This window comes from Panulirus ornatus, chromosome 33 (assembly GCF_036320965.1).
Source record: "Panulirus ornatus isolate Po-2019 chromosome 33, ASM3632096v1, whole genome shotgun sequence".
NCBI lineage: Eukaryota > Metazoa > Arthropoda > Malacostraca > Decapoda > Palinuridae > Panulirus > Panulirus ornatus.
The window spans coordinates 9,966,770-9,982,743 of record NC_092256.1 but is presented as its reverse complement, the minus strand read 5'-3'; the positions used below and the strand labels follow the sequence as shown (position 1 = coordinate 9,982,743).

The 15,974-nt window shown below is 40.8% G+C and overlaps 1 protein-coding gene across 13 annotated transcripts in view; it reads left to right on the top strand.

Annotated features, from left to right (window-relative positions):
• LOC139759442 (uncharacterized) overlaps window positions 1-15,974 on the top strand; it is a 227,895-nt gene that overhangs the window by 121,027 nt on the left and 90,894 nt on the right. For all 13 annotated transcript variants that reach the window (XR_011715054.1, XR_011715055.1, XR_011715051.1 and 10 more), the window contains one exon: window positions 6,314-6,404. Coding sequence is in view for 8 of the 13 variants with exons in the window: in XM_071681557.1 (XP_071537658.1) it covers window positions 6,314-6,404 (91 nt within the window). In the remaining 5 variants the exon portion in view is untranslated. The remainder of the gene's footprint in view (window positions 1-6,313; window positions 6,405-15,974) is intronic.

Sequence of the window (15,974 nt, the reverse complement as noted above, 5' to 3'; positions counted from 1 at the left end):
GGGGGATTGGGCCATTTCTTTCGTCTGTTTCCTTGCGCTACCTCGCAAACGCGGGAGACAGCGACAAAGTATAATAAAAAAAATAAAAATAATATATATATATATATATATATATATATATATATATATATATATATATATATATATTTTTTTTTCATACTGTTCACCATTTCCCGCGTTAGCGAGGTAGCGTTAAGAACAGAGGACTGGGCCTCTGAGGGAATATCCTCACCTGGCCCCCTTCACTGTTCCTTCTTTTGGAAAATTGAAAAAAAAACGTGAGGGGAGGATTTCCAGCCCCCCACTCCCTCCCCTTTTAGTCGCCTTCTACGACATGCAGGGAATACGTGGCAAGTATTCTTTCTCCCCTATCCCCAGGGATAATATATATATATTTTTTTTTTTTCTGCTTTGTCGCTGTCTCCCGCGTTTGCGAGGTAGCGCAAGGAAGCAGACGAAAGAAATGGCCCAACCCACCCCCATACACATGTATATACATACGTCCACACACGCAAATATACATACCTACACAGCTTTCCATGGTTTACCCCCAAACGATTCACATGCCCTGATTCAATCCACTGACAGCACGTCAACCCCGGTATACCACATCGATCCAATTCACTCTATTCCTTGCCCTCCTTTCACCCTCCTGCATGTTCAGGCCCCGATCACACAAAATCTTTTTCACTCCATCTTTCCACCTCCAATTTGGTCTCCCACTTCTCCTCGTTCCCTCCACCTCCGACACATATATCCTCATGGTCAATCTTTCCTCACTCATTCTCTCCATGTGCCCAAACCATTTCAAAACACTCTCTTCTGCTCTCTCAACCACGCTCTTTTTATTTCCACACATCTCTCTTACCCTTACGTTACTTACTCGATCAAACCACCTCACACCACACATTGTCCTCAAACATCTCATTTCCAGCACATCCATCCTCCTGCGCACAACTCTATCCATAGCCCACGCCTTGCAACCATACAACATTGTTGGAACCACTATTCCTTCAAACATACCCATTTTTGCTTTCCGAGATAATGTTCTCGACTTCCACACGTTCTTCAAGGCTCCCAGAATTTTCGCCCCCTCCCCCACCCTATGATCCACTTCCGCTTCCATGGTTCCATCCGCTGCCAGATCCACTCCCAGATATCTAAAACACTTTACTTCCTCCAGTTTTTCTCCATTCAAACTTACCTCCCAATTGACTTGACCCTCAACCCTACTGTACCTAATAACCTTGCTCTTATTCACATTTACTCTTAACTTTCTTCTTTCACACACTTTACCAAACTCAGTCACCAGCTTCTGCAGTTTCTCACATGAATCAGCCACCAGCGCTGTATCATCAGCGAACAACAACTGACTCACTTCCCAAGCTCTCTCATCCACAACAGACTGCATACTTGCCCCTCTTTCCAAAACTCTTGCATTCACCTCCCTAACAACCCCATCCATAAACAAATTAAACAACCATGGAGACATCACACACCCCTGCCGCAAACCTACATTCACTGAGAACCAATCACTTTCCTCTCTTCCTACAAGTACACATGCCTTACATCCTCGATAAAAACTTTTCACTGCTTCTAACAACTTGCCTCCCACACCATATATTCTTAATACCTTCCACAGAGCATCTCTATCAACTCTATCATATGCCTTCTCCAGATCCATAAATGCTACATATAAATCCATTTGCTTTTCTAAGTATTTCTCACATACATTCTTCAAAGCAAACACTTGATCCACACATCCTCTACCACTTCTGAAACCACACTGCTCTTCCCCAATTTGATGCTCTGTACATGCCTTCACCCTCTCAATCAATACCCTCCCATATAATTTACCATTAATACTCAACAAACTTATACCTCTGTAATTTGAGCACTCACTCTTATCCCCTTTGCCTTTGTACAATGGCACTATGCACGCATTCCGCCAATCCTCAGGCACCTCACCATGAGTCATACATACATTAAATAACCTTACCAACCAATCAATAATATATATATATATATATATATATATATATATATATATATCTGTTTCCCATTTTTTAGAAAGTTAAAAAAATACGAGGGGAGGATTTCTAGCCCCCCGCTCCCGTCCCCTCTAGTCGCTTTCTACGACACGCGAGGAATGCGTGGGAAGTATTCTTTCACCCCTATCCCCAGAAGAGGGTGTTTTGAAATGGTTTGGGCACATGGAGAGAATGAGTGAGGAAAGATTGATCAAGAGGATATATGTGTCGGAGGTGGAGGGAATGAGAAGAGGGAGACCAAATTGGAGGTGGAAAGATGGAGTGTAAAAGATTTTGTGTGATCAGGGCCTGAACATGCAGGAGTGTGAAAGGAGGGCAAGGAATAGAGTGAATTGGATCGATGTGGTATACCGGGGTTGACGTGCTGTCAGTGGATTGAATCAGGGCATGTGAAGTGTCTGGGGTAAACCATGGAAAGCTGTGTAGGTATGTATATTTGCGTGTGTGGACGTATGTATATACATGTGTATGGGGGTGGGTTTGGCCATTTCTTTCGTCTGTTTCCTTGCGCTACCTCGCAAACGCGGGAGACAGCGACAAAGCAAAAAAATATATATATATATATATATATATATATATATATATATCTGGGGAAAGGGGACAAAGAATACTTCCCATATATTCCCTGCGTGTTGTAGAAGGTGACTTAAAGGGTTGGGAGCCGCGGGATGGAAGTCCTCCCCTCCAGTTTTTTACTCCTCCGAAAGAAGTAACAGTGAAGGGGGTCAAGTGAGTATTTTCCCCTCTAAGGCTCAGTCCTCTTTTCTCGACGCTACCTCACTAATAAGGGAAATGGCGAATATGTATAATTATTTATTCATTTATTATAGTTTGTCGCTGTCTCCCACGTTAGCGGGTTAGCGCCAGGAAACAGACGAAGAATGGCCTATCCACTCATGTACACGTGTATATACATAAATGCCCGTACATGCACATATGCATATACATATCAATATATACACATAAACATACATACACAGACATATATACACATACATACTTGCTTGCCTTCATCCATTCCTGATACTACTCCACCCCACAGGAAACAGCGTCACTACCCCCTGCTTCATCGAGGTAGCGCCAGGAAAACAGACAAAAAAGGCAACATTTATTCTGACTCGCTCTCTAGCTGTCATGTGTAATGCACTGAAACCACAGCTCCCTGTCCACATCCAGGCCCCATAGACCTTTCGATGGTTTACCCCAGACATTTCACATGCCCTGGTTTAGTCCATTGACAGCATGTTGACCCCAGTATACCACGTTCTAATGCACTCTATTCCTTGCATGCCTCTCACCCTTCTGCATGTTCAGGCCCCTAACACTCAAAATCCCCTTCTCTCCATCCTTCCACCTCCAGTTTGGTCTTTTGCTTCTCCTTGTTCCCTCCTCCTCTGACACTTGTATTCTCTTTGTCAATCTTTCCTCACTCACCCTCTCATATACCCAAACTTTTTCAGCACACCCTCTTCTGCTCTCTTAACTGAACTCTTTTTACTTCCACAGATCTCTCTTACCCTTTCATTACTTACTCAGTCAAACCACCTCACACCACATACTGTCCTCACACATTTCATTTCCAACACATCCACCCTCCTTTGTACACAACCCTATTAATAGCCCATGCCTCGCAGCCCTATGACATTGTTGGAACTTCTATTCCGTCAAACACCCATTTTTGCTCTCTGAGATAACGTTCTCTCCTTCCACACGTTCTTCATCACTCCTAGAACCTGCAACCTCTACCCTTTCCTGTGAATCACTTCTGCTTCCATGTTTCCATTCGCTGCTAAGTCCACTCCCAGATAACTAAAGCACTTCAATTCCTCCAATTTTTCTCCATTCAAACTTACATCCCAATCAACTTGTTCCTCAACCCTACTGAACCTAATAACCTTGCTCTTACTTACATTTAATCTCACACTGTTTGAAACTCGGTCACCAACTTCTGCAGTTTCTCACTTGAATCAGTCACTAGAGCTGTATCATCAGCAAACAACAACTGACTCACTTCTCAGGCCCACTCATCCCCACCAGACTTCATACTCACACCTCTCTCCAAAGCTCTTTTATTTACCTCCCTAGTCACCCCATCCATAAACAAACATCCATGGGGACATCACACACCCCTGCCACAGACTGACATTCACTGGGAACCAATCACTCCTCTCTTCCTACTCGTACACATTCCTTACATCTGTGGTAAGAACTTTTCGATGCTTCTGGCAACTTAGCTCCCTCTCCATATACTCTCAAGACCTTCTACAAAGCATCTCTACCATCTCTGTTAGATGAAAGCAAATTTTCAGACATTCACAGATAGGCATATGTACCAGCAGTGCACAAAGGAGGATCCACGCTAATACCAAAACAATGCAGACCTGTAAGCTTGATTTCACATGTGAGTTGTAAGAGTGACAAAAAGGACATCCAATAAACCATCTAATCAAGAATTGCTGCACAAACAAAGGCCAACATGGATTTGTGTCAGGAAAAGTATGCATACCCATTTATTAGCTCATTTACAGTGGCATACATGAGAGTTTAATCCAAGGAAAAAGAATGGTCACTCTTTTACTCGAGTTTCTGAGAGCATATTTTCATAGTAAAACCATTAAATTTTGCTAGAGAAAGTAGCTGAACAAAACTTTTAAGGGTAAGACAGGAAGATGCATTAACGAGTTTCTAGCTGACAGAAAGTTCAAAGTGGTAGCTGGAATGATGTCTATAGTGGTGGATTTTCCACATGGAGCACCGCATTAATGATGTTAGTGTAATTACTCTTTGTAGTAATAAATGACAGACTGTGAAGTAAAGGAAAGTATAGTAAAGAGCTTTGCTATTGACACCACAATAAGTAGAAATATTGAATTTGAAGTTGATCAAAGGAGACGCAAAAAGACTTAAACATAATTTATAAATGAACAGAAGTGAACCTAATGGAATATAATGAATATGAGTTAGAGATCAAGTTATGGAGTTCAAAAGATTATATTAGTGATATGAATGATATAAAGGTCCAGCAGAGAAAGGAAAGTTCATTATTTTTTTTAATATAGGTAATTATTGATTCAGGCATTAGCTAGGATACTAGTGAAGAAAAGTGTGTAAAAATGAATGAAAATAACGATTCACCATATAATTTTATTGATTACATGTTGAATGTTTTAGACTGCCATTTATTTCATTTTTTCAAAACTATTAATTCATGCATTTGGTAAGAACCTACTGCCACCTAAAGCATTCTTGACCAAATATTTTGCACGAAGGCAGAGACAAGTGAGTAAAAAATTTTGATGGCACGTTATACAGCTGCAGTGAGAAAAAAAATTATTGTAACATATGTTACAGCCATTGTGAATTGGTTAAAGAAGTAAAGTCATATTTTGGCCTCCTTCTGGTCCAAGATTATCCTGAAGGAGAGGTGGATGTATTATGTCTTGAAGGTTGTGATGATAAGAAGGAATGTTTTATTCTAAGTTAAAACTACTCATATATGATGATGCTTATTTTCTAACCATACGCTTCATAAAGTGGAGATCTTATGAATTGATACAAATTTTTCTATACAGCAATAACTCAAAGCAGCTTAAGAGAGAATGTTTGCATCTCATTATCCAGCAGGCAATTCATTGTGAACATATGGGAATGGAGTGTTTTGTTCGAAAGATAAATAAGATTCTGTGAGTGTTTATGCATATGTCATTTAATGGCAGCCCAGAAGTGACAAAATGGAAAGCCTTGTAGAAAAAAGAATTAAGAAGATAGTACTAGATAGATATAGGAATGATGATGGCTGTTAAATGAGTCATAATTCTGTCCTGTATTTTTGGTCAGTGGTTTTGTAAATTATACTTTTTGCACATTTCATTACACCCAAGTAAACAAGATTGAAGGACAGTGGGAAGTGATAACTGTGTGACAGGGGAATTAATAAAAGAATTTGAAAATCTTTTAAATGCATTAGTATATACAGATAGAGTAATATGAAAACTTGATTATCGTGTGACCTTCAGGTTTATAACATTTACTGGGTGTCAACATTGAAAAGAAAATGAGAATAGCTAAAATTGGCCTCCAGGATTGTTCAGTGTATGTTAACATTTTAAATGTTTCAGAAAATATTAAAGATGTAAGTTTTTATTCTCAGTAAACTGTGTATATATCACTTATGCAGGCTTACTCAAGCTCAGTCGCAGTACATATAAGATAGTGATTTTAGCACTTTGAAATAATTAATATGATGGTATCTATCTTTACAGTTTGTGTGTTCGGATGCTTAGCTGGTTTGACTACCATGGTCATGTGTGTATTGCCTTTGACATGCTTGGCCTAAGTGTATTTGATTTCTTGGTAAGTGTTTGGTTAACACAGTATTACTCATTTTCTGCCCATATATTTTTGTCTTGTATCTATATCCCTAGGGATACAGGAGAAAGAATACTTCCCACGTATTCCCTGCATGTAGTAGAAGGTGACTAGAAAGGGTGGGAGTGGGGAGCTGGAAATCCTCCCTTCCAGTTTTTACTTTTCCAAAAGAAGGAATAGAGAAGAGGGCTTAGTGAGGATTTTCCCTCAAAGGCTCTGTTCTCTGTTCTTGCTGGTACCTTGATAAAGCAGGAAATGGCAGATATGTATGAATGATAATGAGAAAAAAAAAATGGAGAGAGATGGGTGATTATTGGTGCATATGCACCTGGGCATGAGAAGAAAGATCATGAGAGGCAAGTGTTTTGGGAGCAGCTGAATGAGTGTGTTAGTGGTTTTGATGCACAAGACCGGGTTATAGTGATGGGTGATTTGAATGCAAAGGTGAGTAATGTGGCAGTTGAGGGAATAATTGGTATACATGGGGTGTTCAGTGTTGTAAATGGAAATGGTGAAGAGCTTGTAGATTTATGTGCTGAAAAAGGACTGGTGATTGGGAATACCTGGTTTAAAAAGCGAGATATAATAAGTATACGTATGTAAGTAGGAGAGATGGCCAGAGAGCGTTATTGGATTACGTGTTAATTGATAGGCGCACGAAAGAGAGACTTTTGAATGTTAATGTGCTGAGAGGTGTAACTGGAGGGATGTCTGATCATTATCTTGTGGAGGCAAAGGTGAAGATTTGTAGGGGTTTTCAGAAAAAAAGAGAGAATGTTGGGGTGAAGAGAGTGGTGAGAGTAAGTGAGGTTGGGAAGGAGACTTGTGTGAGGAAGTACCAGGAGAGACTGAGTACAGAATGGAAAAAGATGAGAACAAAGGAGGTAAGGGGAGTGGGGAAGGAATGGGATGTATTTAGGGAAGGAGTGATGGCTTGCGCAAAAGATGCTTGTGGCATGAGAAGCGTGGGAGGTGGGTTGATTAGAAAGGGTAGTGAGTGGTGGGATGAAGAAGTAAGATTATTAGTGAAAGAGAAGAGAGAGGCATTTGCACGATTTTTGCAGGGAAAAGATGCAAATGAGTGGGAGATGTATAAAAGAAAGAGGCAACGCCTCGCAATCATACAACATTGTTGTAACCACTGTTCCTTCAAACATACTCATTAGGAAGATTAAAAACGAGAGGGGAGGCTTTTCAGCCCCCTGCTCCCTCTCCTTTTAGTCGCCTTTGACATGCAGGGAATATGTGGGAAATACTCTTTCCTGCTTTATATATATATATATATATATATATTTTTTTTTTCTTTTTTTTTTTTTTTTTTTTTTTTGCCGCTGTCTCCTGCGTTTGCGAGGTAGCGCAAGGAAACAGACGAAAGAAATGGCCCAACCCACCCCCATACACATGTATATACATACGTCCACACACGCAAATATACATACCTACACAGCTTGCCATGGTTTACCCCAGACGCTTCACATGCCTTGATTCAATCCACTGACAGCACGTCAACCCCGGTATACCACATCGCTCCAATGCACTCTATTCCTTGCCCTCCTTTCACCCTCCTGCATGTTCAGGCCTCGATCACACAAAATCTTTTTCACTCCATCTTTCCACCTCCAATTTGGTCTCCCTCTTCTCCTCGTTCCCTCCACCTCCGACACATATATCCTCTTGGTCAATCTTTCCTCACTCATTCTCTCCATGTGCCCAAACAATTTCAAAACACCCTCTTCTGCTCTCTCAACCACGCTCTTTTTATTTCCACACATCTCTCTTACCCTTACGTTACTTACTCGATCAAACCACCTCACACCACACATTGTCCTCAAACATCTCATTTCCAGCACATCCATCCTCCTGCGCACAACTCTATCCATAGCCCACGCCTCGCAACCATACAACATTGTTGGAACTACTATTCCTTCAAACATACCCATTTTTGCTTTCCGAGATAATGTTCTCGACTTCCACACGTTCTTCAAGGCTCCCAGAATTTTCGCCCCCTCCCCCACCCTATGATCCACTTCCGCTTCCATGGTTCCATCCGCTGCCAGATCCACTCCCAGATAGCTAAAACACTTCACTTCCTCCAGTTTTTCTCCATTCAAACTCACCTCCCAATTGACTTGACCTTCAACCCTACTGTACCTAATAACCTTGCTCTTATTCACATTTACTCTTAACTTTCTTCTTTCACACACTTTACCAAACTCAGTCACCAGCTTCTGCAGTTTCTCACATGAATCAGCCACCAGCGCTGTATCATCAGCGAACAACAACTGACTCACTTCCCAAACTCTCTCATCCCCAACAGACTTCATACTTGCCCCTCTTTCCAAAACTCTTGCATTCACCTCCCTCACAACCCCATCCACTAACAAATTAAACAACCATGGAGACATCACACACCCCTGCCGCAAACCTACATTCACTGAGAACCAATCACTTTCCTCTCTTCCTAGATGTACACATGCCTTACATCCTCGATAAAGACTTTTCACTGCTTCTAACAACTTGCCTCCCACACCATATATTCTTAATACCTTCCACAGAGCATCTCTATCAACTCTATCATATGCCTTCTCCAGATCCATAAATGCTACATACAAATCCATTTGCTTTTCTAAGTATTTCTCACATACATTCTTCAAAGCAAACACCTGATCCACACATCCTCTACCACTTCTGAAACCACACTGCTCTTCCCCAATTTGATGCTAAGTATTCTTTCTCCCCTGTTTAGGGAAGCAGTGATGACTTGCACAAAAAATGCATGTGGCATGAGAAAGATGGGAGGTGGGTAGGTTAGAAAGGGTAATGAATGGTGGGATGAAGAAGTAAGATTGTTAGTGAATGAGAAGAGAGAGGCATTTGGACGATTTTTACTGGGAAGTAATGCAAGTGACTGGGAAAGGTATAAAAGAAAGTGGCTGGAAGTCAAGAGACAGGTGCAAGAGATGAAAAAGAGGGCAAATGAGGTTGGGGTGAGAGAGTATCATTAAATTTTAGGGAGAATAAAGCACTGTTTTGGGAGGAGCTAAGTAAAGTGTGTCGGACAAGAGAACAAATAGGAACATCGGTGAAAGGGGCAAATGGGGAGGTAATATCAAGTGGTGATGAAGTTAGAAAGAGATAGAGTTAATATTTTGAAGGTTTGTTGGATGTGTTTGATGATAAGAGTGGCAAATATAGGGTATTTTGGTTGAGGTGGAGTGCAAAGTGAGAAGGTCAGGGAGAATGGTTTAGTGAAAGAGAAGAGGTAGTGAAAGCCTTGCAGAAAATGAAAGCCAGCACGGTAGCAGGTTTAGGTGGTATTGCTGTGGAATTTATTAAAGTAGGGGGTGACCGTGTTGTTGATTGGTTGGTAAGGATATTCAATGGATTGTGGTGAAGTGCCTAAGGATTGGCGGAATCCATGCATAGTGCCATTGTACAAAGGCAAAGGGTATTATAGGGTATAGGGGATTTTGGTTTAGGTGGAGTGCAAAGTGAGGTCAGGGAGAATGGTTTAGTGAAAGAGGTAGTGAAAGCCTTGCAGAAAATGAAAGCCAGCAAGGTAGCAGGTTTAGGTGGTATTGAAGTGGAATTTATTAAAAAAAGGGGGTGACTGTGTTGTTGATTGGTTGGTAAGGATATTCAGTGGATTGTGGTGAAGTGCCTGAGGATTGGCGGAATCCATGCATAGTGCCATTGTACAAAGGCAAGCGTTCAAATTACAGAGGCATAAGTTTGTTGAGTATACCTGGGAAATTATATGGGAGGGTATTGATTGAGAGGGTCAAGGCACGTACAGAGCATCAGATTGGTGAAGAGTAGTGTGGTTTCAGAAGTGTTAGAGGATGTGTGGATCAGGTGTTTGCTTTGAAAAATGTATGTGAGAAATACTTAGAAAAACAGAGGGATTTGTATGTAGTGTTTATGGATCTGGAGAAGGCACATGATAGGGTGGATAAAGATGCTTTGTGAAGGTTTTAAGAGTATATGGTGTGGGAGGTAAGTTGCTAGAGGCAGTGAAAAGATTTTACCAAGGATTTAAGGCAAGTGTACAAGTAGGAAGAGAGGAAAGTGATTGGTTCCTAGTGAATGTTGGTTTGCGGCAGGTGTGCGGGGTAGCTCCATGGTTCTTTAATTTGTTTATGGATGGGGTGGTTAGGGAGGCAAATGCAAGTTTTGGAGGGGCACGTATGCAGTCTCTTGTGGATGAGAAGGCTTGGGAAGTAAGTCAGTTGTTGTTCGCTGATGATGCAGTGCTGGTGGCTGATTCAGGTGAGAAATTGCAGAAGCTGGTGACTGAGTTTGGTAAAGTGTGTGAAAGAAGAAAGCTAAGAGTAAATGTGAATAAGAGCAAGGTTATTAGTTTCAGTAGGGTTAAGGGACAAATCAATTGAGAGGTAAGTTTGAATGGAGAAAAACTGGAGGAAGTGAAGTGTTTTAGATATCTGGGAATGGATTTGGCAGCGGATGGAACCATGGAAACAGAAGTAAGTGACAATGTGGAGGAGGGGGTAAAGGTTCTGGCAGCATTGAAGAATGTGTGGAAGGTGAGAACGTTATCTTGGAGAGCAACAATGGGTATGTGTGAAGAAATAGTGGTTCCAACATGTTATATGGTTGCGAGGCATGGGCTATAGATAGGGTTGTGAGGAGGAGGGTAGATGTGTTGGAAATGAAATGTTTGAGGACAGTATGTGGTGTGAGGTGGTTTGATCGAGAGTAAGAGGGTAAGAGAGATGTGTGGTAATGAAAAGTGTGTGGTTGAGAGAGCAGATGAGGTTGTATTGAATTGGTTTGGTCACATGGAGAGAATGAGTGAGGAAAGATTGACAAAGAGGATATATGTGTAAGATATAGAGGGAATGAGAAGTGGGAGACCAAATTGGAGGTGAAAGGATGGAGTGAAAAAGATTTTTAGTGATCGGGGCTTCAGCATACAGGAGGGTGAAAGGCATGCAAGGAATAGAGTGAACTGGAATGATGTGGTATACTGGGGTCGATGTGCTGTCAGTGGATTGAACCGGGGCATGTGAAGCATCTGGGGTAAACCATGGAAAGTTTTGTGGGGCCTGGATGTGGAAAGGGAGCTGTGGTTTCTGTGCATTACACATGACAGCTAGAGACTAAGCGTGAACGAATGTGGCCTTCATTGTCTTTTACTAGGGCTACCTCATGCGCACGTGAGGGTAGGGGGGTGCCATTTCATGTGTGGAGGGGTGGCGATGAGAATGAATAAAGGAAGCAAGTATGAATTATGTACATGTGTATATATGTATATGTCTGTGTATGTACATATATGTATATGTTGAAATGTATAGATATGTATATGTGCATGTGTAGACGTGTATGTATATACATGTTGGAAAGGATCACAATTTTGCACGTGATCAAGATATTCCTATGAGTTCATTATACATGTGATTGTTTTGGACAATCACATATTTACTAAATGGCGTCCTAGCTTCGTTTCTTCGATGTATATCAACTGACTGTTATATTCCTCTCTTGTGTCTCCCCTAATGATGTGATTATTACATGAAAGTGCACTTGGGAACTTTTCGTGTTTCATTTTCCCCATGGACTCATAGGAATGTATATACATGTGTATGTGGGTGGGTTGGGCCATTGCTTTGTCTGTTTCCTCGCGCTACCTCGCTAACGCAGGAGACAGCGACAAAGTGTGTGTATGTGTGTGTGTGTGTGTGTGTATGTGTGTGTTTCCTGTGGGGCAGGGTAGCAACAGGAATGGATGAAGGCAAGCAAGTATGAATATGTACATGTGTATATATGTATATGTTTGTGTATGTATATGTTATTTATATGGGCGTTTATGTATACATACATTTATATGAGTGGATGGGCCATTCTTCATCTTTTTCCTGATGCTACCTTGATTACTCAAGAAACAACGATGATGTATAATGAACATGAATGAATATATACATAAATGCCCATACACGTATATATTCATACATATACATATCAGCATATACACATATATATACACAGGCATATACATATGTATACACGTACATATTCATACATGCTTGCTTTTATCTATCTTTATTTTCAAAGAAATGAATGACAAGTGTGTTGAGGTGGGATAGTTTCATAATTGTTTCATAATGCTTATGTTGAGTATGTGTGGTTGCTAGGCATTGTGGTAGGCATTCATTGATTGTACTGAGTGTTGAATTTTGTGTAGTTAGTTAAATTTGCTTTTGAGAGGGTGGAAGACCAGGTAGGGGAGGCATAGTTTAAAAGTGGAGCATTGGAGGATGACATTCTTGTAGATCATTTGATATTGGTACAAGTTTAGGAAGGGTGTGGTGTAATGCATCAACTCTGGAAAGTTTTTGGTCTTTGTAAAATAGTAGAGAAAAATAAGTTTCATAAGGTCAAAATGGGAAATATTTGTTTGGTATGTGTTAACCATCCAAAGAGATTAAGTTTGTTGGCTCTTCTTTGTCTTTGAAACAACTTGGATTGTCCCACCTAAGGAGGAGGCACTGATGCACCTCAGGAACCTCCTTCACTAGATGGATGTAACTTACATCCTAGGAGAATGCATTCTGTAATCATTGATCTAACAGACAGTGCATGGTGTGACTGGAGATTGTAGACCAAAGATTAAACCAAATGAAATTGAAACTTGCTGAATACTCAGAGTTAAAGAAGGTTTATATGTTACTGTTGGACTTCAAAGTTGGCAAACAATCTGTGTTTGATTAAAGTTAGGACATCCACATGAAAGCATAGGAATATGAAAACAAGGAAATCCTTAGTTATATGGTTTAATGTTTTGCATTTGTGGGACAGTGCTAAGCAAAGAATGTATCTGTACCATGATTATGCCAATGACATTAGAATTCTCTTACTCACTTAGAGGCTATAATGACATTAGGGTCCACATACCATTCAAGAAAACAGGGAGTTAGTACATTCCTTATCACCTCATCCCTTTCCCCTTTATATCTACAGGGATCTTGTTTTACATTTAAAGAGCACTGTAAAAGAGGTTATTTATATATTATACTTAATCGCCATCTCCCGCATCAGCAAGGTAGCACAAGGAAACAGATGTAAGAATGGCCCAACCTACCCACATACACATGTATATACATAAACTCACACACACACACATATACATACCTATACATTCCAACATATACATACACAGACATATACATATATACACATGTACATATTCATACTTGCTGCCTTCATCCATTCCCACCACCACACATGAAATAGCATTCCCCCCACTACCACCACCAACAGAGAGGTAGCACCAAGAAAAGACAAAAAAGATCACATTCATTCACACTCAGTCTCTAACTGTCGTGTAATGCACCGAAGCCACAGCTCCCTTTCCACATCCAGGCCCCACAAAACTTTCCATGGTTTACCCCAGATGCTTCACATGCCCTGGTTCAATCCACTGACAGCATGTCAACCCCAGTATACCACATCGTTCCAATTCACTCTATTCCTTGCACATTTTTTACCCTTCTGTATGTTCAGGCCCCAATCACTCAAAATCTTTTTCACTCCATCCTTCCACCTCCAATTCAATCTCCTGCTTTTCCTTCTTCCCTCCACCTCTGACACATATATCCTCTTTGTCAATCTTTTCTCACTCATTCTCTCCATGTGTCCAAACCATTTTAACACACCCTCTTCTGCTCTCTCAGCCACACTTTTTATTACCACACATTGCTCTTGTTGCTTTTGTTTGAAGGAATAGTGGTTCCAGCAATGATATATGGTTGCAAGGCGTGGGCTATAGATAGAGTTGTGCAGAGGAGGGTGGATGTGCTGGAAATGAGATGTTTGAAGACAATATGTGGTGTGAGGTGGTTCGATCGAGTAAGTAATGAAAGGGTAAGAGAGATGTGTGGTAATAAAAAGAGTGTGGTTGAGAGAGCAGAAGAGGGTGTTTTGAAATGGTCTTGGTCCCATGGAGAGAATAAGTGAGGAAAGATTGACAAAGAGGATATGTGTCAGAGATGGAGGGAACGATGAGAAGTGGGAGACCAAATTGGAGGTGGAAAGATGGAGTGAACAAGATTTTGAGTGATTGGGGCCTGAACATGCAGGAGGGTGAAAGGCGTGCAAGGAATAGTGAATTGGAATGATGTGGTATACCTGGGGTTGACGTGCTGTCAGTGGATTGAACCAGGGCATGTGAAGCATCTGGGGTAAACCATGGAAAGTTCTGTGGGGCCTGGGTGTGGAAAGGGAGCTGTGATTTCAGTGCATTATACATGACAGCTAGAGACTGAGTGTGAACGAATGTGGCCTTTGTTGTCTTTTCCTAGCACTACCTCGCGCACATGGGGGGGGATGGGGTTGTTATTTCATGTGTGGCAGGGTGGCAATGGGAATGAATAAGGGCAGACAGTATGAATTATGTACATGTGAATACATGTATATGTCTGTGTGTGTATATATATGTATACGTTGAGGTGTATAGGTATGTATATGTGCGCGTGTGGACGTGTATGTATATACATGTGTATGTGGATGGGTTGGGCCATTCTTTCGTCTGTTTCCTTGCACTACCTCGCTAATGCGGGAGACCGACAAAGTATAATAAAAAAAAATATGTTGCTCATATCCTTTCATTACTTTCTCAATCAAACCATCTCACACCACATATTGTCCTCAAACATTTAATTTTCAACACATCCACCCTTCTCTGCACAACCCTATCTATTGCCCATGCCTCGTAACTGTATAACATACCCATTTTTGCTCCGAGATAACGTTCTCGCCTTCCACACATTCTTCAACGCTCCCAGAACCTTTGCCTTCTCCCCCACCCTGTGACTCACTTCTGTTTCCATGGTTCCATCCGCTGCAAAATCCACTCCCAGATATCTAAAACACTTCACTTCATCCAGTTTTTCTCCTTTCAACCTTACCTCCCAATTAACTTGTCTCTCAACCCTAATGAATGTAATAACCTTGCTCTTATTCACATTTACTCTCAACTTTCTTCTTTCACACACTCTACCCAACTCAGTCACCAACTTCTGCAGTTTCTCCCCTGAATCAGCCACCAGCGCTGTATCATCATCATATGCCAAGGTATAACTCCACAGTTGTGCCTTTATAGTTAAGTTTTTTCTGATGAGATGTAATGGTAATGATTCGTCAGGATGAAACATCCTTAGTCTTATTGCATTTAAGATTATACATTTCCCATGATTTTGTCTAAAACTGTGGTAACCTTGTCCAGACATAAGAGACTGATGCACTATGTGTGACTCCTTGCAGACTTTGTTTGAAGTTCTTGACATGAATATATGAAATTTATATGAAATATAACAAATACCTCAATGACTTCATTTGTAACGGATTACGACATGATTTTAACCCTTTAATTACACAATTAATTTTTAGGCTGATTCCTGAAAAGTTTCAGTTATCCACAGAAAATATGAATTTGACCTTTTGTGTTACTTTTTAGTATTGAAAGAAGCTGTATTTTCCTATATGTGTGAGTAGTATCCCTTAAAAACTGTATTGAGTGCTGAAAAATATTCATTTAAA